This window comes from Cibotium barometz, chromosome 9, assembly GCF_041138505.1.
Source record: "Cibotium barometz isolate CiBa-2024 chromosome 9, ASM4113850v1, whole genome shotgun sequence".
NCBI lineage: Eukaryota > Viridiplantae > Streptophyta > Polypodiopsida > Cyatheales > Cibotiaceae > Cibotium > Cibotium barometz.
Window position 1 is genome coordinate 45,252,601 of NC_141054.1, and position 24,503 is coordinate 45,277,103.

Genomic DNA, 24,503 nt, shown 5'->3' on the forward strand with positions numbered 1-24,503 from the left:
GACTTAATTAAGCCAAATTGAGTCTAATTGGGTGTCAATTGATGTCAATTGAGCCAAATTGAGTCTAATTGGGTGTCAATGGAGCTTAATTGACATCAATTGGGTGTCAATTGATGTCAATTGAGCCCAATTGAAGCTAATTGTGTATCAATTGACACACAATTGATGTCAATTGGGCTCAATTGACATCAATTGGATTCAATTGACACACAATTGATGTCACATGGGCTCAATTGACATCAATTAACACCTAATTGATGTCAATTAATATCAATTGGGTGTCAATTGATTATAATTGATGCTAAATTGAATGAATTGAGTCCAATTGACATCAATTAAGTCTAATTGGATATTAATTGATCAATTGGGCTCAATTGATATCAATTGACACCCAATTGAACTCAATTGACATCAATTGGACTCAATAGGGTGTTAACTGATATTAATTGAGCCCAATTGACATCAATTGGGTGTTAATTGAGCTCAATTGGACACAATTAACAATAATTGGATATGAATTGAACTCAATTGACATCAATTAAGTGTCAATTGAGCCTAATTGCATCCAATTGAACTCAATTGACATCAATTGGGTAAATTGCATCCAATTTAATTCAATTGACATCAATTAAGCCTAATTACATCTAATTTAATCTAATTGGACTCAATTGAATCCAATTGGACTCAATTAACATCAGTTAGGTGTCAATTGAGCCTAATTGTATCTATTTGGACTTAATTGACATCAATTGGGTGTCAATTAAACCCAATTGGAGTCAATTGATATCAATTGGGTGTTTATTGATGTTAATTGAGTTTAATTGACATCAATTGGGTGTTTATTGATGTCAATCGAGTCCAATTAGATGCAATTGGACTCAATTGGGTGTGAATTAGACTTAATTAATATCAATTGGGCTCAATTAATATCAATTAGGTGTGAATTGATGTCAATTGAGCCCAATTCGATGCAATTGATATCACTTGGGTGTCAATTAGACTCAATTGGCACCCAATTGATGTCAATTGAGTCCAAGTGGATGTCAATTGATATCAATTGAGCCCAATTGATCAATTGACACCCAATTAAACTTAATTGATATCAATTTGACTCAATTAGGTGTTAATTGATATCAATTAGACTCAATTGGGTGCTAATTGATATTAATTGAGCTCAATTAGACTCAATTGACATCAATTAGATGTTAATTGAGTGTAATTGATGTCCATTAAGCCCAATTTGGCTTAATTAACATCAATTGGGTATCAATTGACTACAATTGATATCAATTGAGCTCAATTGACATCAATTAGGTGTTAATTAATGTCAATCAAGTCCAATTAATATCAATTAAGTATCAATTAAGCCAAATTGATATCAATTGGGTGTCAATTGAGCCCAATTCACATCAATTGGGTGTAAATTGAACCTAATTGGACTCAATTAACATCAATTAGGTGTGAATTGATTATAATTGACCCCACTTGGATGCAATTGATATCAATTTGGTGTTAATTGGACTCAATTGGCACCCAATTGATGTCAATTGAGTCCACTTGGATGTCAATTGATATCAATTGAGCCCAATTGATCAATTGACATCCAATTAGACTTAATTGATATCAATTTGACTCAATTGGGTATTAATTGATGTCAATTGAACTCAATTGGATGTTAATTGATGTTAATTGAGTCTCAATTGACATCAATTGGGTGTCAATTGAGTGTAACTGATGTCAATTAAGCCCAATTTGGCTCAATTAACATCAATTGGGTGTCAATTAACTACGATTGATGTCAATTGAGCTGAATTGACATCAATTGGGTGTTAATTGATGTTAATTGAGTTTAATTGACATCAATTGGGTGTTAATTGATGTCACTTGAGTCCAATTACATGTAAGTAGACTCAATTGAGTTTGAATTAGATTCAATTGATATCAATTGGGCTGAGTTAATTGGGTGTCAATTGAGCCCAATTGACATCAATTGGGTGTGAATTGAACGTGATTGGACTCAATTGACATTAATTAGGTGTGAATTGATGTCAATTGAGCCCAATTGGATGCAATGGATATCAATTGGGTGTCACTTGGACTCAATTGGCACCCAATTGATGTCAATTGAGTCCAATTGGATGTCAATTGGTATCAATTGAGCCCAATTGATCAATTGACACCCAATTAGACTTAATTGATATCAATTTGACTCAATTAAGTATTAATTGATATCAATTAGACTTAATTGGGTGTTAATTGATATTAATTGAGTCTAATCGAACTCAATTGATATCAATTGAGTGCCAATTGAGTGCAATTAATATCAATTAAGCTCAGTTCGGCTCAATTGACATCAATTGGGTGTCAATTGACTACGATTGATGTCAATTGAGCTCAATTGACATCAATTGGGTGTTAATTGATGTCAATTGAGTCCAATTAACATCAATTGGATGTCAATTGAGCCCAATTGACATCAATTGGGTGTGAATTAAATCGGATTAGACTCAATTAACATCAATTAGGTGTGAATTGATGTCAATTAAGCCCAATTGGATGCAATTGATATCAATTGGGTGTCACTTGGACTCAATTGGCACCCAATTGATGTCAATTGAGTCCAATTGGATGTCAATTGATATCAGTTGAGTCGAATTGATTAATTGACACCCAATTATACTTAATTGATATCAATTTGACTCAATTGGGTATTAGTTGATGTAAATTGGACTCAATTGGGTGTTAATTGATGTTAATTGAGGACTCAATTGACATCAATTGGGTACCAATTGAGTGCAATTGGTGTCAATTCGGCTCAATTGGCATCAATTGGATATCAATTGACTAGGATTGATGTCAATTGAGCTCAATTGACATCAATTGGGTGTTAATCGATGTCAATTGAGTCCAATTAAGCCCAGTTGTGTCCAATTGGGTGTCAATTGATTGAATCCAATTAAGTCTAATTAAGCCCAATTGAGTCCAATGGGATGTCAATTGATGTCAATTGAGCCCAATTGATCAATTGACACCCAATTAGACTTAATTGGACTCAATTGGATATTAATTGATGTCAATTAGACTCAATTGGAAGTATAATAAGATCTAATTGATGGTAATCAAGCTTAAGGTGATAAATTTAGAGATAACTTTTTTTGTACAAATAATTTTGAACTTTTGACATCATAAATGAGTCCAGAAGGCCCAAAAATGGTAGGAATGACTGTGAACATGAAAATATTTTGACCATTTTTTTAACTTTTTTTCCCGCCGGAAAAATGGATTTTCCCGGCGGGCCCACCGGGAAAACAAAAAGCCCGGCGGGCTTCGGCAGGTTACCAGGTCATTGGTAACCTGCTATTTTGAGAACATGAAAACATGTGAACATGTGAATAACATGTTCACAAGTGTTATTAACAAAAAAATCTTGTGATCACGTGAATATAAAATCATTGCATGGGCGGCTAGGCTAGTGTGGACGGCAGGCCACACACTATATAGCCTGGGGGATGAGGGGCAATCCTCATTCTTCCTCTATGGCTGGGTGGTGAGCCAGAGGCCGTCCCCTCCTGTGGTAACACCCGTAGCGGCGTTACGGGAATGTAACACTGGTATCAGAGCGTGGTTCGAGGGGATCGTGAGAGTCCGCGCGTGAACGGGGGACCGGAGCCCACTCGATGGTTTTCATCCACAATCTTCTCACCCTTATCTCGAATGGAGGGTGTGGAGGGAGGCGGCCAAGGAAGAATGGAAGGGAAGAATTCACTCTCTCTCTCTGTCTCTCTCTCCCCGTCACACACAGCAAGCAGCATCGTAGGTAAGCAAAGCATCTCATTTTTTTTGTTTTTCTCTGCGTTGAAATTGTCTGTGTTGAATGGCTGCGAAGGAATCGTTCAATGTGTGTGGAAGGGGGGGGCGCAAGCTTTGAAACACACGAAGAGCCTGTGGGGGGAGCGAAGAACAGCATTCAGCCACTGCGAAGATCAGCCCCACCAGCCCCACGGCCACGTTGAAGAGCCTTGGGGGGGGCGACTTGCGTTGAGTGGGGGGGGCGAAGAGCAGCCCCACTGCGAAATCAGCCCCACGCTTTGAAGACGAAGCTCCGTCTCTACTACGAGGACCAGCCCCACCTTTTACCACGACTTACGTTGAAGAGGATATCCCTCGGCTCTGATGGCTGCGCTGTGCAATGGGCGGCCAGCCAGGCAGGCAGGCAGCCAGGCCAGCCAGCCAGGCGGCGGCGGCGGCGGCCAGCCAGCCAGGGCGGCTAGCCAGGCGGCAGCGCCGGCCAGCCACCCAACGACGGCCAACAGGCGGCAGCAACGACCACCAGGCAGCCGACCAGCCCAGCAAACGTCGCCACATGAGAAAAAAAGGGTTAAAAATCATTTATTTTTTTTAAATATATTTTCATTATTCATTTTTATGAATAATGAAAATAACAGGCGGCCGCCCTTGATGCCATCACATATGGGCTTGCCCAGCGCACAGCTGGCAACGGGAGGCCAGCCAGAATCGTGTGGACACTCCCCACGGGCGGGCGGCCACGCCCAAAGCGGCGAGGGCCGGCCCGGCCCGTTATTTTATTATTATTTTTTTTAAAAAAACACAAAACAACGGCACACCCCACGAAACAAACCCACACGGTCGTCGTGTCGTGTGGTCGTAGTGCCCGTTTTCCACGAAAGAAACCCACCGCACATGGTCGTAGCGCCGCATGCTAAGAGAGAGACAAATCCCACGGCCATAGTGCCGAGTCCTTCGAGAGAGAGCCGTTCTAGGGCCGTTGTGCCCAGTGAACACGTCTATGGCCGTAACGCCTCGAAAGTAGCACATGTGGTGATCACACATTTGGTTCAGAGAGACTAAAAGTAAGCTGAGCATAGACTTAGTATTGACCATCAAAGTCACGTAGTTTGGCTATAGTGTAAATCTAAAACTGCAATGTGTTTTACTTGGGCTAAGAGGACCGGCAATGGCGTCAGTTGTGCCCAAATTAGACGAAGTGCTTGTCACGAGAAATCAAGGTAAGCCTAATTGAGCCGTAGTGCTCATAACCCTTCACAATCTTTTAACAGATGCTAGAAGATTGTGATAAACTTTCGCAAATGAGAACCATGTACAAGCGTAGTCTTGATGTGGTTATGCCTTGTGTCCAAACAAGTTGCTTACTGTTTGTAGCAACAAGAGAGCCTTGACCCGTAGAGGCAAGCTGGCCCTTGTTGGTAGTAACAAAATAGTGTCATTACTTGGGCCTAGAGATTAGTGACTAGTTTGATTTAGTCACGTGATTGCCTAGTAAAAGTAATCCCTAAAATGTGTATTACTTGGGATAAAGGGGCTAGCAGTACTCAATTGAATGGTTTATCTAGGAGTACTAATCTGAGGTATTAGCATATGCCTAGATAATAATAGCAGATTTAGGATTGATTTGTAGAAGTCTTGAGATGTAATGCTCAATGCCCTTATAGAAGTTGATCGAAGAGAACTGTTCTTAAACTTACTAGCATGGTTTTCTCTTCTTTTTATTGCCATGCGTCGACATCCCACTGCTCGAGAGTTTGTGGTGATCTTTCGAGGGGGGAAAGAGTCTTTTTATATGTCACATCAATTGGTTTGGTGGTAATTTGATGGTATGGGACATCAAATTCTCACGGAATCGATTGTAGTCTTGGTGGAATGGGACGCCAAGGCTTGTGCATGTAACTTGACTCTTTGGAAGGTCTGTAGGTACACTTGTCTGTAGTGATAAAGTGTGCAAGATAAAATTTGAACTTTGAAAATTACCAAATATAGCCATAAGTTGGGATAAAACCCAGTTACAGAGTTCGGAGAAGCTCTAGGTAGCAAGACCATGATGGTGTACTAGTGCTAACAGAGTGATTTAGTTCTGGAGTGATCTAAATCTAGAGGTTAGGAGTAAGACTAGTTTGGTTGGACAGTTTCATGCATGGGGGACGCCCTATAGCATTTTGCAAGTGTAGTCTTGCCTATGTTCAACATAAGTGTGCGATTGTCAGCACATTTTAGTTGCTACCATATGAATTTGGGAAATATATTACTTTCCTACATAAGCAATTGTAATATTGCATGACAGGCTATTTTGCTTACAAAGTTCATGTGCGTGTAAACCCTATAAGTCGTATGACCCCTGGGAAATGAGTGGAGCATTTCTAGGATTTAATAAGGTTTTACATGGCAATAGTGAGTAGTATCTCACTCCAGATGAGCCTGGTTGTTGTTAGTATCGGATCCGACATATGTAGTGTACATAAAATCGGGCTGAGCTAGGATAGGAGGCTAAGCCGGAGAGCTTAGCGGTAAATCCTAGTGTATCTGGTGAGTTTTGACTTAACCGGAGTGTTAAGAAGTAAACTCAAAGTCTGGGGCTGAATTGGAGTGTTCGGAGGCAGACATATCTTTTGTTAAATCGGAGAATTTAGCAACAGATGAGCTTGGGGTGAACCATGGTACCCAGGAAAAAAGCTCTTCACACTAAAATAGTGCACAATAATTTTAGGGTGATAAAAATCCATCACAGGAATGTTTTACAACTTTCCATAGATGATAAATGAAGACCATGTACTTTATGGAGTTAAAGTACATAGGTGGTGACTTCGGCGCCACATTTTTTGTAGAAAGTCACCAGTGGTGTGGTTAGGTCGGCCGAGACTCCACAAGACCTATGCACTAGTTATTAAGTTGACCTCTAATAAGGACGTCCAAAATTCGTGTTGTAATACTAGAGATTGTACTGCAATGTGCAATGAAGGGGTCAATTTGTGTAGTCACTTCTTAGCAGCAAGTGACTTAAGCATCTTGTTATAGATGGTTGTATATGGTACTCCCACTCGGGGGAGGTACGCCATTGGGTACGGAGTTACTCACAGACTAGTATGTCAATTTGTGTAGTCACTTCTTAGCAGCAAGTGACTTAAGCATCTTGTTATAGATGGTTGTATATGGTACTCCCACTCGGGGGAGGTACGCCATTGGGTACGGAGTTACTCATAGACTAGTATGTCAATTTGTGTAGTCACTTCTTAGCAGCAAGTGACTTAATCATCTTGTTATAGATGGTTGTATAAGGTACTCCCACTCGGGGGAGGTACGCCATGGGTGTACGGAGTTACTCACAGACTAGTATGGAGCTACTAGTGTGATGATAGTGGGTACGTAGTTACTCACTACTAATACATAACTGCTAATAACATTAAGATCCTCGAGTGAAAGATACTCTAGATCAACATTTTAAATTACCGAACCACAATCCATGAGTATCGAGGTACTCATAAATATGTTGACGTTGCTCAAATCGAGGGACCGATTTGTTCGATGGTATGGAATAAGCAAGAAAGTGGAGTAACTTAAAAGTTACACATCACTAGTCCTAGTGAGTTGTCAAGGTCATCCGTAGTTTGATGATCCCCTCTACCTATCAGACAACATTCAATTTTGCAAGCCCTGGCATTTAATCCGTAGTGATTATGAGTTTGGTGGAAGATATGGTTATGAAGTTCTTACAAGAGTACTCGTTTATTTACTTGTCATTGGTTATAGCTTGGTAGAGATTGCCACCTGTGATGGGTAGGTAGCTTTGCCGCTATAATGAGGAGGTAGCAAATAATGTTCTCATAGTTATACTTCATACCAACACCAAACAGGGATATGATGAAATTCCTAAGTTCATCATCACGAAGTACTGTGATGTTTGCATTTATATTGAATGTATGATGTAATGAGACATTGGGCTTGTGTAATTACCATCAATTATCTAGCAACCTATGGCTTCGCAGCAAGCTCAGTCATTATCTGTGGATTGATAATGTGGTTATTGGTAGTTTGGAATTTTTCTTGATAGATGGTACAACCCACCCAAATGATTCATAAGTGTGTAACCGCTTATGAAGGGTAATAATATGCAACAATGAAGCACTTTGTTACAAGTGTGAAACCACTGATCTGTTGCAAAGCAGTTTATCTATAGTACCACCATATGTGCGTAGACACTATACCACATCTTCGTTGCAAGATGTTTAAAAGTTTCTTGGAAGGACTCAAGAATATAACATATGATATTAAACACAGTCTAGATTTGTTCTTGGACCTATGACACTAGCGCGTAGTCCGCTTGAGAGTAGAGTTTTTGAGGACAAAAACCTTTCTTGAGGGAAAGGAGGGATATCCTCAAATATCACATAAACTCGAATAGTTGTGTGAGTCCAGACAATACTTGAAGGGATGTGTCTGGTAGTAGCAACAAAGAGTTGTAAGTGATTGGATGTAACTCCAGACACCCGTAGTGGTGCAAGAATCTTTATCAAACATCTCCACATACTATATGATCTGCCCGCAGATATAGTATGGCATAAGAGATAGGAAGTTTGATTGTTATATTTGAAGGAAAATTTTCAAAACTTACATTTACTCTGAGTTAGAGTGGAGTTTAACCATCCGTAGATTGATGGTAGTTAGAAACTCAACAAGATTCTAGAGCATATGCTTGTGCAAAGATGTTACTCTAAGAGAGAAAGTATCTCTCAGCTTTGGAACTAATCCTTGTGATGCATGATTAGATTGGCTCTAGTTTATTTCTCCTATGGCCGTAGAGCTTTCCAAGGAGAAGTTTTAACAAGTTGGTGATGCAACATGGTAGCGTAGTCTACAAATATCTAGTAGCATAGTCTAAGAACTTGCGCTACTAGAATGCTCTCCAGTACATTAGCTTCTGTGCTAATGACATGATGCAAAATCAAGGCATGAAATTTGCCTTGGGGTTTTTGGTTGAAATACCAAATCACGGCTTGCGTGAGTACTACTAGACATTTACCAATGACTTCCCCAGTTAATGGCACGTCGGATTGCCCGTAGCGGCGGTCGAGCTTTACCGGACACGTGGGAGAAATATGCTAATTACTCCATTGACGCGACGGGTACTTACTTTACAAGGGTAGAGTATGTGTACCAACTATTGGTGACTTTCGAGCCCAAATTCTTAAAGAAAGTCATGATAGTCCAAGTGCGGGTCATCCTGGGATTCAGAAGACCTATGCACTAGTAAAAAGACAGTTTTATTGGCCTAGTTTGTTTAAGAACGTCCAGACTTATGTGCTGAAATGCAGTAAGTGCCAGGTCAATAAACATGAACGTCTTAAGGTTGGAGGACTACTCCATCCGCTGGAGATTCCTCAAGGGAAATGGGAAAGCATTTCCATCAATTTCATTACCGGTTTACCCAAGACGAGTCGAGGGAATGACTTGGTGTGGGTGGTAGTGGACAGGTTAACTAAAATGGCAAAGTTTATCGCCACGAAGAAAACTGTAAAAATGCCAGAATTGGCAAACTCTTTATTGAACATCTCTACAAGCTATATGGCCTGCCCGCAGATATAGTTTCGGATAGAGATAGAAAGTTCAACAGTCATTTTTGGAGGGAAGTCTTCAAAAAGTTGGATACTACTCTGAGTATGAGTACGGCAGATCATCCGGAGTCTGATGGTCAAACTGAAAGAGTTAACCAAATTCTAGAGGATATGTTGCGTTCTTATGTTAGTAAGAAGCAATCTAATTGGGAAGAGTACTTGCCCTTATTGGAGTTTGCCTATAACAGCTCCAAACACTCAGCGAGACTGGATTTACACCATTCATGTTAATGTATGGATTCCAGCCGAGATCTCCGATGGCTGTAGGCCTAGAAAAGGAGAAGATTCAATCTGTCAAGGATTTCCTTGAAGATATGAATGATATGCTTAGAGCCGCACGTGAGAGCATTAGTAGCGCTCAGGATCGCGCTAAAACTTATGCGGATAAAAGACGAAGAAAGGTGACCTTTGCAGAAGGTGACTTTGTATTCCTCAAGGTTCCTGCGCAGTCAGAAACCATGAAAACGGGAAAGTGTGATAAACTTTCTCCGAGATATTGTAGTCCTTTTAAAATCCTTAAGAAGATTGGGGACGTAGCATATAAACTTGAGTTACCGGAGAGTTCTCAAGTCCATCCTGTCTTCCATGTCAATAAACTGAAGAAATCAGTTCAAGGGTTAGAGAAGGCAGTTTCTCCAGAGATTTTGGTGGACTTGATAGAGCCACCAAAGATACCACATGAACCTGAAAAGATTCTATAGTATCGTGATAGACAAACCCGACATAAAGTGTACCAGGAGGTACTTGTTAAATGGACAGATAGGGATGAGGAGGTAGCAACCTGGGAACACCGTAGTGCAATTTTCAAAAGGTTTCCCCAGTTTGTTTTTGAGGACGAAAACTCTTCTTAAGGGGGGGGTAATGTCACGTAGGCTGTAATGCCTGTGACCGACGGCAGACCGGATGGCCATGTCCGGGGTTCAGTGGGAGAGGACGCCCATGCGGAGTCATGGGCCGCCAGGCTAATGTGGACGGCAAGCCACACACTATATAGCCTGGGGGATGAGGGGCAATCCTCATTCTTCCTCTATGGCTGGGTGGTGAGCCAGAGGCTGTCCCCTCCTGTGGTAATGCCCGTAGCGGCGTTACGGGAATGTAACAAAAAACCTTGATTTTAAAGGTACCAATACCTGCAAACTTTGATATGTAATAACTTCGAAATTTGAGGTAAAGTTTCTTGTAGGGAGGGAAGTCGAAAACCTTCGAAATTTGAGGTGAAATTTCTTGCAGGGAGGGAACTCAAACTATTTTTGGATGATCCTTGGTTCAAATTTCAAGAAATATTCTATTTCGGCTTGTAGGTAGAGATTTTAAGATATAAGCCATTAAACTTGGAGAATTGACCGATTCATTGTTCACGTAGTACATATAGTACATGAACAGATTGAAGACTTCGAGAACTGACAATATTCTATCATTTTTATGTACATTTAGGAATAGAAATATATCTTCTATATCTCAAGAAAATGCCAAGAGAAAATACGCCAAAATCAATTTCACCTTATTTTTAAGGCTTTTTGGATTCTCTCTCTAAGCTTAGTTGGCACTTCTTAGAGGGCCCAAAGTTGAGTCCAAAATTCCCCTAATGCTTAGGCGGAGGTGAAAAAAAACGTGGACGCCTTGCAAAAAAAAATTGGTGTGTATCACTGAAACACTCACGCATCTCCAATCTATTCGCAGCAAAACCTATTCACATCTCTCCCTCCATCGATCTCCCTCCCTACCTCTGTCCCTCTTTTTGTCCATCAATCCGTCACCCTCTCTCTCTCTCTCTCTCTCTCTCTCTCTCTCTCACCACAGTGTGCAAATTAACAACAAAAAAATTTACCCTCTCTCCCTCCATCAATCGATCACCCTCCGTCCCCCCCCCTCTCTCTCTCTCTCTCTCTCTCTCTCTCAGGCACCGCACCGTCCAGATCACCCTCCGTCCCTCTCTCTCTCTCTCTCTTAGTCTCTCAGGCACCGCACCGTTGAGATTACCAATAAAAAATATGATTATTAATTAAAAAAATCTTCTTCGACCTGAAACCACTCGAACCTTCCACCTCCCTCTACATTAATAATAAAATTCATTATTATTAAGGTACCATTTCAACCTTAAAGCTTCAAATGGTACCCGAACAAAACCAAGTCTCCTAAGCTTCTCCTCCCTTGTTTAATTAATGTGAAAGTTCCAAATTGTAAGGAGTTGTGTTCGAATCTACTCTGGTAGCATGTAATTTCAGTACCGGAGGGCATAATTGTAAGGAGTTACCGTCAAAGTGATTTCATTTGATTTCATGGAGACTGAGGACCATGATTAAAGCGGACCATAGTGGGTGAATCGTGCCGGTTGGCCACGTGGGCGGCCACGATCTAGTGATGAATGGGACGGTACAGAGATGAATCATGACAAATAATTATCTGGTTGACGGTTGGGATGAACCGTCAAGGCAGTTAGTTGGGCAGTTTTGGTCGTTGTGCGGTGCACATGCCAATGATGCCACCATGCCATCAGCGCGGTGTGCTCTGTGCAGTGTGAACATTCCAATATATATATATATATATATATCAATCATTATGCTTGCCCCACCAAACCATCCCATAATCCAATTTATATTAAAAATCAAACTACGGTGGACACTAGTCGGTGACCGACCAGTCTTAACTTGACGTACGAAACGAAGCTCGGTTCACAAAATACATAAATTTCATTCAAAATACTTGGACATGCATGATGCCCCAAACCTAATTAGGTGTGTTTTGCAATCTTTGTAACGTTGCCCGCGGGTGTTTGTGGGGTGTGGTGTTTGTTAGAGGGCATATGGGCCCTGGAGTCCTCTCATCAACTAGGAATTAGTTGCACAAATTTTAATTTTTTTTAATGATAATAATACCAAAAAAGAAGAAGACAAGAAAGGCCCACCTTTTTGAAAAGTAGAAAGGCTAAGTTTTTTAAAAGAAGAAGAGAAAGGCTAAGTTTTTAAAAAAAGTAGAAGTATGCCCTTTGCATGGAAATATGAAGAGTTTTGAAAAAAGTAGAAGTATGCCCTTCCAATCTCTCTACGAGGTTTAATATCAGCCCTTCAGTTGAAAATTTGGGGTTGCCCTTCAACTTCAAATTTCAATTCGATAGGTGAAACCTAACAAAATTTGAGGAGCCAATCTAGGTCTTCTGCTTGGAAGTCACACTTTTTAACGGTTCTTTGAAAAATTTAGTCTTTTAAGGGGAAAGAGAGAAGTCTTGGTGGGTTTTTTTTTGGGGGGGGGGGGTGTGGCGGGGTGTTGGACAATGGAATGCTTACCTATACATTGCTACCTTAAGACTAGAGAACTTCCTAAGGACCTAATATGAGCAAATATATACTTATAAAAGATGGCATTTAGGGTTCACCTTTTGACACAATCCCCCATCCATAATGAGTCTACGCAGAGGTCATTTCTTCATAGTAATTTGTGTGGTTTATTAAAGTGCAAAGAAACTATGCAATTCACTTATCATGCATAAAAGATTTTTATGGGGACAATGCATGTTCTATCACAATGATTACATCTAGACATGAGGTAGTGTAGCCTCAGCAGCACTATATCACACTAGTAGTGTAGAGAGCTTCAAGTATGCTTAGAATGCAACACAAGTGAGGTGGATAAATGTGAACATGATGTAGTCCAATGTTCAACATACTATGAGACTCTAGAGGGTGCTATCATTTTATCACTAACTTTGTAACATGTACGATACTCCTGCATTATGTTCTTAATGTTTTGTTGTAATAACATTAGGTGATATTCTATCTATCACAAATTATATGATCATTGTATCTTTTTGATCTTCATTATACACATTATACATTAAGAACTCTCTCTCTCTCTACACACACACGCGCGCACATAGACGCACACACACACACATATGTATGTATTCATATATACATGTATATATATATATACATATATATATATATATACATATATATATATATACATATGTATATGTATATGTATATGTATATGTATATGTGTATATATGTATATATGTATGTATGTATGTATGTATGTATATGATATGTGTGTGTGTATAGCAACAAAGAAGCATTCTAGTGTGACAACGAGGATGCCAGGTGTTCTTCATTCTTAAGGTAGGACATACGAGTGAAACCATGTTAACTAGAGTGGTAACATACTCCCCTTTATGTGGTGATCGCATCCTCGCATCACCCAAGTCAGTGGTGAAGCTTATTGCAGCCAGGTTGGAGAGGTGTTGATGGTCCAAGATACACTACGAAGCTAGCAATATGAGGTTAAGTGGTAGATTCGTGTGTGTGTGTGTGTGTGTGTGTGTGTGTGTGTGTATGTGTGTGTGTGTGTATGTATGTATGTATGTATGTATACACACATACATACATATGTGTGTGTATGTGTCTCTGTGTAGCTTAGGGGTTCTCTTTGAACTCTAGATTTAAGGGGAAAGAGAGAAGTCTTGGTGGGGTGGGGGACGGGGGCGGGAGACCATTCTCTTTTCAAAATGCTTACCTATACATTGCTACCTTAAGACTAGCGGAGATAACATGAGCAAATATATTTATACAAGATGGCATTTAGGGTTTACCTTGACACAATTCTCCATCCATAATGAGTCTACATAGAGGTCATTTTTCATAGTAATTTGTGTGGTTTATTAAAGTGCAAAGAAACTATGGAGTTCACTTATCATGCATAAAAGATTTTTATAGGGAGAATGCATGTTCTATCACAATGATTACATCTAGACATGAGGTAGCATAGAGAGCTTCAAGTGTGCTTAGAATGCAGCACAAATGAGGTGGATAAATGTGAACATGATGTACCCTAATGTCCAACATACTGTGAGACTCGAGAGGGTGCTATCATTCTATCACTAACTTTGTAGCATGTGGGATACTGCATTATATTCTTAATGTTTTGTTGTAGGTGATAGTATAATTATCACAAATTGTATGATCATTGTACCATTTTGATCTTCATTATACATTAAGAACTCTCTCTCTCTCTCTCTCTCTCTCTCTCTCTCTCTCTACACACACACACACATATGTGTGTGTGTATGCATGTACACATATGTATACACATATATATATATGTATGTCTATGTATGTATGTATGTATATATATATACACACACACACACATATATATATATATGTATATGTGTGTACATACATACATACATACACACACGTATATGTATGTATGTATACATATATATACACACATATATATATGTATATGTGTGTTACATACATACATACATACATATGTATATATATATATATATATATATATATATATATATGTATATATGTATACATATATATATATGTATGTATGTATACATATATATATATATATATGTATATATGTATACATATATATATATGTATATATGTATACATATATATATATATATATATATGTACATACATATATATATATATGTATATGTGTGTACATACATACATACATACACACACGTATATGTATGTATGTATACATATATATACACACATATATATATGTATATGTGTGTTACATACATACATACATACATATGTATATATATATATATATATATATATATATATAGCAACAAAGATGCATTCTAGTGTGACAACGAGAATGCGAGTGCTACATTTTTCTTAAGGCAAGATAGGTGATATGTATAAAAAAAGAAATCACAACAAAATTAATCAAATTGCAGAACTTAAATAAGAAACCATCTCTCTCTCTCTCTCTCTCTCACACACACACACACACACACACACACACATACACACATGCACATGCACATGACCCTCTCCCTCTCTCTGTCACGTACACACACTCTCAAATGTTGAAACTCTCTCTCTCTCTTACATGCACACACATATACACACCTGTCTCTCTCTCTCTCTCTCTCTCTCTCTCTCTCTCTCTATCTCTCTCACACACACACACGTACACACCGCACATACACTAATGAAAACACACACTATCTCCTCCCACACAAACTATCTCCTACATAGAAATTCTCAGCCTCTCTCTCTCTCTCTCTCTCTCTCATGCACACACACACACACACACTCTCTCTCTCTCTTCACGCACACTCTCTCACATAGAAACTCTCTTTCTCTCACTCTCTCTCACTCACACACACACACACACACTTAAATAGATTTACACACACATGTACACACCGCACATACACTAATGAAAACACACACTATCTCCTCCCACACAAACTATCTTCTCAGCCTCTCTCTCTCTCTCTCTCTCTCTCTGTCTCACACACACACACACACACACTCTCTCTCTCTCTCTCTCTCTCTCACACACACACACACATGCACGTGCACACCCTCTTTCTCTCACATACACATGCACACACTCTCAAATGTCGAAACTCTCTCTCTCTCTCTCCCTCTTTCTCTCTCTCTTACTACACACACACACACATGTACACACATGCACATGTACTAATGCAAACACACACTCTTTCCCCCTACACACTCTCACACATAGACTTCCATGTCACACTAGTAGTGTAGAGAGCTCCAAGTATGCTTAGAATGCAACACAAGTGAGGTGGATAAATGTGAACATGATGTAGTCCAATGTTCAACATACTATGAGACTCTAGAGGGTGCTATCATTTTATCACTAACTTTGTAACATGTACGATACTGCATTATGTTCTTAATGTTTTGTTGTAATAACATTAGGTGATACTCTATCTATCACAAATTATATGATCATTGTATCATTTTGATCTTCATTATACACATTATACATTAAGAGACCTCTCTCTCTCTACACACACACACACGCACATAGACGCACACACACACACACACACATATGTATGTATTCATATATACATGTATATATATATATATGTATATATGTATATATGTATATGTATATGTATATGTGTATATATGTATGTATGTATGTATGTATATGATATGTGTGTGTGTGTGTATAGCAACAAAGAAGCATTCTAGTGTGACAACGAGGATGCCAAGTGTTCTTCATTTTTCTTAAGGTAGGACATGCGAGTGAAACCATGTTAACTAGAGTGGTAACATACTCCCCTTTATGTGGTGATCGCATCCTCGCATCACCCAAGTCAGTGGTGAAGCTTATTGCAGCCAGGTTGGAGAGGTGTTGATGGTCCAAGATACACTACGAAGCTAGCAATATGAGGTTAAGTGGTAGATTCGTGTGTGTGTGTGTGTGTGTGTGTGTATGTATGTATGTATGTATGTATACACACATACATACATATGTGTGTGTATGTGTCTCTGTGTAGCTTAGGGGTTCTCTTTGAACTCTCCATTTAAGGGGAAAGAGAGAAGTCTTGGTGGGGTGGGGGTGGGAGACCATTCTCTTTTCAAAATGCTTACCTATACATTGCTACCTTAAGACTAGCGCAGATAACATGAGCAAATATATTTATACAAGATGGCATTTAGGGTTTACCTTGACACAATTCTCCATCCATATTGTCATTTTTCATAGTAATTTATGTGGTTTTTTAAAGTGCAAAGAAACTATGGAGTTCACTTTTCATGCATAAAAGATTTTTATAGGGAGAATGCATGTTCTATCACAATGATTACATCTAGACATGAGGTAGCATAGAGAGCTTCAAGTGTGCTTAGAATGCAACACAAATGAGGTGGATAAATGTGAACATGATGTACCCTAATGTCCAACATACTGTGAGACTCGAGAGGGTGCTATCATTCTATCTCTAACTTTGTAGCATGTGGGATACTGCATTATATTCTTAATGTTTTGTTGTAGGTGATAGTCTATCTATCACAAATTGTATGATCATTGTACCATTTTGATCTTCATTATACATTAAGAACTCTCTCTCTCTCTCTCTCTCTCTCACACACACACACACACACACACACATATGTATGCATGTACACATATGTATACACGTATATATATGTATATGTGTATACATACATACATACACACACGTACATGTATGTATGTCTATGTATGTATATATACATATATACATATATATGTATATGTGTATACATACATACATACACACGTATATGTATGTATGTCTATGTATGTATATATACATATACACACACACACACACACACACATATATATATGTGTGTGTGTACATACATACATACATACACACACGTATATGTATGTATGTATACATATATATACATATATATACACACACATGTGTGTGTGTGTGTGTGTACATACATACATACATACACACACGTATATGTATATATGTTTATGTATTTATGTATACATATATATACACACATATACATACATACACACACGTATATGTATGTATGTTTATGTATGTATGTATACATATATATACACACATATATATATATGTATATGTGTGTTACATACATGCATACATATATATATAGCAACAAAGAAACATTCTAGTGTGACAGCGAGTATGCGAGGTGCTACATTTTTCTTAAGGCAAGATAGGTGAGTGAAACCATGTTAACTAGAGTGGTTAAAATACTCCTCTTTGTAATGGTGATCACATCCTCGTATCATCATCTAAGTCAATGGTGGTGAAGCTTATTTGCACCCAAGGTTGGAGAGATATTGATGGTCCAAGATAGGCTATGAAGTTGGTGGTATGAGATTAAGTGGTAGATTCATATATATATATATATATATATATATATAGCTTATTTGCACCCAAGGTTGGAGAGATATTGATGGTCCAAGATAGGCTATGAAGTTGGTGGTATGAGATTAAGTGGTAGATTCATATATATATATATATATATATATATATATATATATATATATATATATATATATATATATATATATATATATATATATATATATATATATATATACCGCCGCCCTACAACGAAAGGCTAGCAAGCGGTGAAGGGAGAGTATGAGAGTAAGTGGTAGATTTATATATATATATATATATATATATCAATTCAACGTGGTTGGTGACCGCCCTGCAACGAAGGCTTGAAAGGCTAGCAAGCGGTGAAGGGAGAGCTCTCATCCAAGAGTTCTGTGTTTAAACACAACACACTCTCAAATCCTTACCTTTATTACACAATCAACATTTTATTGAAATAAAGCTTTTCCAAAATAAGTCTCATTGTGTTTTAGAATGAGACTTCATCGTAAGCTTCTTGTGATGACTCTAAAGTCGATCATCTATACAGAAAGCTTTTCTAATCATAAAATCAAAGCATCATGCCATTTAGGGCATGGAAATGAAGTCAAAGAATGAAGGGGAGGGGCTGGATGGGTTGAACCCCAAAAGCCACCACAAAATTAGGGGGGCAGGGGGGGGGGGAAGTAATCTGATTAAGAGAGCAGAGAGCGGCCATCGGGGTGGCCAAAGCTTCTCTGCTGATTTGCTAGGTGGTGGTGGTGAGGAGGAGGCTAGGTTTCCTGAAGCCAGTTTCCAGCGTCTATGAAGCTGAGCTGCAAGAAGGGTTGGGCCTGTGCATCACTGAGCTGGTGAGACCATGCAACTCGGTTGGCCGCGTTGGCGCCTGGGCCGGAGCACTTGTACTGCCCATAGAACACAGTCCTGCAAAGTGCAAAGCACCCCAAAATGCACCAGATCAAGCAGCTGATTATAAGGCTTCAAAATCAAGGAGATTCAAGAGTAGAGATTAATTATAATTAATTACCCTTGCCGGGAGGGTTGGCCCCAGTCGTACCATCCGTCCGGGACGATGATGTTGCTCATGTAGGTGTACATGAAGACGACGCGGGAGTAAGCGCCCCAGGCGCGCCCCAGGTACACCTCTCCAGTACCCATTATAGTGCACCCCATGAAAACAAACCCTCCCCCGTCACGCGGATCGTTCCGGTTCTGTGCTGTGATGGACCCCGACAGGTACCCCGACTGCGCTGTCACCACCAGTGTACATCCCTGCCCCACACACACACATACACGCACGCAGAGTGAGTCGTGCATTATTAGCAAAATGGGGGATTGTGGGTTTTCTTGTGGAAGTATGTTCATGTGAATGGTGTGCGTCTGCATCAGTGCATGTATGTATGTGCATGCAAACGGATAGAAAGCCTTCTATCCGGCCTTACCGGGAGACCTCCCCTAATAAGATCAACACCGCTGCAAAGCAAACCCTTCCATTCAAACAGAAGTGCATTACCCTCTCTTCTCAATCTAAAATAAGCTTCCGACTGGAAGTTACAATATGCTCTAGAGCTTATATAATCAAACTGTGTCTTCCTATTGGGAGTTTAGGATGAAACTTCTAAGAAGTTTACCAAGAAGCTTTCACACGGTTGGGAGGTTTCAAGCCTCTAAACACGGAGCTGAAGCCCAAGCTCTTGTAATGCAGCTACAACTCTAAATTCAAGAAATTTTAGAGGAAACTGATAGTCCTCCTAAGGTTTTGGTCTTACTTCTAAGTTCAAGTGAATCCGCAGCTAAGCTAATCTACCTTTTAATCCAACTCTGCCTGCACAGGTCAAGCCCCCCAACATTGAGGTAATTGCTGATCGCCTTCCCAATTAACTTGAGGGGTAGACATTCGGCATCTCATTGATCCCGCACTAAGAGACGTGGTGACTTGGCAGGGAGAATCTTGACATTTAGCTCATCATTTGCTGGCTAGATTTGCCTGCCTTATTATAATTCAGTCATTCTCTATTCTAAAGCTTTCAGTATCCCTTGAACCTCATTACATCAAGAGTCCATATAGGCATAGATGCGCCTTACCTTGTAGAAGGACTGTCCATGCCCGAAGATGAAATCAATTGTGCCTTGGATGTAACAGTTCTTGAAGTAATGCCTGCCTTGGTAATCAAAGAGTGTGTCCTGTGCTCCATAGAAGCCACAGTCATAAAAGGCCATCATATCTCCATCCAGAAGCACTGCCACTGCTTGGCCACCATAAGCTCCTGGTTGTGGAGGTGGGGCTGCATTCTGCCAAATTCAGCAGCACACACCCACCATGAATACATGTGTATCAGAAATCCCCTCAATATACACATCCCCAAGCCCTCCCCCTACACTCCAACGCACTTCGCCCCCCCTCTCTCTCTCTTTCTCCCTCTCCCTCTTACACACACACAGACATTCCAGATTTTGGTTCAAACAAGTAACTCATTTAAGACAGATTTTTAAGCCCGTCTACGGTAAATACAGATCAAACTAGCTTGTTGATGTAGAGCTTCACTTACCCTGAACCCAACTCCCCTTGCAATGAAGCTAGGTGCATTGGCTGAGAATGTAGCACTGTTTGCTGTGCCAAAAGTGCTTGCTCTATCATTCCAACTTATGATCGTGTTTGATCTTCCAGCTCCTTGGAACGCAATGTATGGCTTGTTGTACGGGATGGTAACCTTCTCACTGTGCAGAAACCAGAAGCCTTTCTTTCAGTGAAGCTTAACTCGGTCCATTATTTAAAAAGAGAAACCATCTGACTAGTGGCATGATTGTTACAAAATCACTGTTAGCTATGGAAAAGCTCAATTTGGAACACAATATTACGACTTAATTGTGACAAAATCTCCCTTAAATATGATGGCCAAACTTGATGTAAAACCTTAATTGAGCTATAGCATCATTCATGGCTTGAAGAATTAGGCTGTTTTTAGTCCACTAGGATGGTTCTCAGTACAAATGAAAAAACAGGGAGCAAAAAGGCAAAATGCAGAAACACAGAAACCAGGAAGAGAACTTACTAGTAAATCCCAGCGTTGATCTGAATGTACACCCACTGCTTGTTGTAGACTGGTACAGAGTCCACAGCAGCTTGCACAGTTTTGAATTGCCCTTTACCATTCTGGTCCACTATGACAGTTCTGGATGCTGCATCTAATTGCTTGAAAGTGGGCAGCAATCTCCGAGCTTGTTGACCTTGAAGAAAAGAGATGGTGGTATTTGTTGGGTCATTCAAGAGCTCTTCGTGGAGGCCTACGTTTGATCCATCTTGCTGAGTTACACCATCTTTTCGCAAGGTTTGCATCTCTCTACCATGGCAACTCATGCATAAAAGCATCACAGCAACGCAGCCCAAGAGAACAGCAAAGGGGCCCATCTACGAAAAAACCTGGTAGATTGGAGAAAAAAGAGGAGAAATTCTGCAAACTTGTGAGCTTGACTAGCTTGCATCCACAAGGAGAATCAGAGATGGTGGGCGATCGAAAGAATCAACGGATGAGCTTTGCTCGCAATGCAGGTAGCCTAAGCTTTCGAAAGTAGAGCAAGATCAATGGAATAGCTGAATCTTGGCTTGGTTTCTGGCTTGTCAATCTATTATGCTCACCAGAAGACTCAGATTATGCCAGGAGAAGTGCAGATTAACTCTGAAATTGCTCAGATTATGTGCCTTGTCGGGTGAAATCTGCTCTGAGAAAAGATCAATGTAGGTTACTAAGGACCAGAAGAGGCTGAAATTATGGTCTGGGTAAACCTCTTAAATAGCTGAATGTGGGATCGTATATGCTTCGATAGGTGGGCAGAAATTAGGGAAACAGAAAAACGCGGTTAAACTAGAAGAGAAAAATGCAACTGATACTAGATGAGAGAGGCGCAGAAAGCTAGAGCAAACTTTTGGTGGAAGGAGTGCAATTTCATGTCTAGCGTTTGCGCTAATTTGTGTGCAGGGAAGACTGGAATTTATGGGAAGCGAAGAAGAGCCTTGAAAGAAGGCCGCTGATAGCGGGCGATATATTGTGGGGCCTGTGAAGGTTGCGCTACAACCGCATCTTCACCTGTTGCTGCTACCCTTTTCGAGTAAATTTCTATCCTAAATCATCTATATCTGATAAATTTGATGGCCTTTTTGCCTTCTGCCGCTTGCCCAAAATCAATTCCCCCACCCAATTTTTCAACCCTCCTATTTGGTTCTATACTGCACATAAAGCTAAATACGTGGGTCTTTCTTGCTCTGAAGCAAAGCTTGCATCAGCTTGGCTAATGGATATAGCTATCAAGCTGCAGAAACAAGCAAAAATTTCTGGGAGGCTATGGCGCCTTGCACTTTCTGCGCAAGCCACGTGGGTCGCCTTAACAGAAACTAACATGGGCTTCAATCAGATTAAAGGTTCCCCATCGCCCACATGAAGCAAAATCATTGCATTGTTGACTTGGAAATCACCCACTTCCAATTGTTAATCGCCCCATATACTAGCATCGTTGAATTCCTATATTTCAACTGCACATTTGTCAAAATCGAAAATCTGCCCAATTGGAATCCGAGCTCCCATTAAGCCGACCATGCCCCGCAGTGTTGTCAACTTGTCTTTCATGCGAGAAAAACGCTCTTTACTGTAGCTCGTCCGGCTATGGCGGAGGAGAGGGACTGCCTCTCTCTAGAATACCAAACCCCATCATTTGGGCCATCATTTAAATTGCCCAATTCAACCACGGAATTCTAACAGAAAGCGCAAAAATGCCTCGAAAATGACAAGAAAATGGGCGATTAATTAATCGCCGCTTTTGGACCATTACCGGCTATGGCGGAGTCGGGCCGAAAGAGTTTCTCTCTCTAGTCTCTCTCTAGATGGGACATCGAAGGTGACTGGCTAGCGGCGGTGGTTTGCACTTTTGCAGTGGGGATCAATAACGGCACAAACGACCGACCGTCAGTGGGGCCGTCAGCCACTGACTGCGATGATGCGATCACGCCCCGATGAGTCATCGTGCACATGCGTGTGTGCAATGTGCATGGCAGTGCCAGTGATGGCAATGGCACATGATGCTGTCATTGATGCATCTCATGCCAGCAAGCATACGTCAAGATCATGCCCCCACGCCGCATGCATTTCCCCACCATCTCCATCATCATCCACAAGGCTAAGGTGCTTTACTTAATACTCACGTTTGTAATCCTATAGGCTATAACCCAAGGTTGACAACCTTGTATTTTAATACATTTCTCTTTACTACTCATTTTCATGTGACCTTCTCTATTGGCCTTTGGAGTTCCATTGTTGAAGTTGGAACAATTCCACCACCCCACTTCCTTCACCTTCACTCCACCCCCTCAATTCCATGCACACCATCTCACTTTCTAGAACCACATGCTCACTGAGATTTCACTCATTCCCATTCCCATCTATCACGTCTTCGAATTCCTAGGCATGGTTTCCCTCCCTCCCTATCGTGCAACACAAAATCTTCACCCTATTCCCACCAGAATGAGATTAATGTTTTTACATTTATTGGCTTCCTTTCACACCAATGAGCTATGACTTGATTAATACCATCTTCTCACTTTGTTGTTTATTTAAAGAGTTAATATCACATGAATTCTAGGTAGAAAGGCTCTTCTTCGTTTCCCATAAATTCATGTGATAGATCAAGCACGGTGTGTGTGTGTGTGTGTGTGTGTGTGTGTGTGTGTGTGTGTGTGTGTGTGTAGAGAGAGAGAGAGAGAGAGAGGTTAAAAAACTTTATGCTTCATGTACTTTTGCATATTCGTTATTACATGGGTTGCGAATTGTAATTTGCAAAGTGACATGTTGTGTGTGTGTGTGTGTGTGTGTGTGTGTGTGTGTAGAGAGAGAGACTGAGAGAGAGAAAGGTGTTAAAACACTTTATGCCTCATATACTTTTGCATAGATTGTAATTTGCAAAGTGACATGTTGCTATCTCTTTAGTTTCTTGTACTTTTGCATATTAGTTATTACACGGGTTGTAAATTTGCAAGTGACATGTTGCTATCTCTTTAGTTTTATGAAGACATGTTACTTTAATGTAGAAGTATTGAAATACATTCTTGTAAACCTCTTTTATAAAAAGTACATTTGAGCCCCATGTGTTCCTTGAATAATTGTGAATTGTAAAGAGGTCTAAGGAATGTAGTTACAATGATTTGGACTTCAGTTTTTGTAGAGTATTTTTATCGTTGAAATGCACATGCACTTTAATAGAGAGTGAGAATAAATTCTAAGTGCAACTATGCCTTTAGCTAACTATAATTTTTATGAACTCCATAAGTTGGAAAGTCTTAAAGAATAAACTGAGTGCAACTATGACTTTAGTTTAACCATAATTTTTATGAACTCCATAACTTGGAGAATCTTAAAGAAAAAACTCAG

At 40.0% G+C, this 24,503-nt stretch overlaps 1 protein-coding gene across 1 annotated transcript; it reads right to left on the minus strand.

Annotated features, from left to right (window-relative positions):
* Nucleotides 1–18,516: 18,516 nt before the first annotated feature.
* LOC147635622 (putative pectinesterase 53) lies at nt 18,517–22,051 on the minus strand. The gene is made up of 5 exons (XM_086802995.1): nt 21,141–22,051; nt 20,637–20,805; nt 20,173–20,379; nt 19,115–19,359; nt 18,517–19,011 (listed from the first exon to the last, which is right to left on the minus strand). Exons 1-5 carry the CDS (start codon nt 21,494–21,496, stop codon nt 18,861–18,863), a joined length of 1,128 nt encoding a protein of 375 aa, XP_086659121.1. The 5' UTR covers nt 21,497–22,051; the 3' UTR covers nt 18,517–18,860.
* Between the last annotated feature and the right edge of the window lie 2,452 nt (nt 22,052–24,503).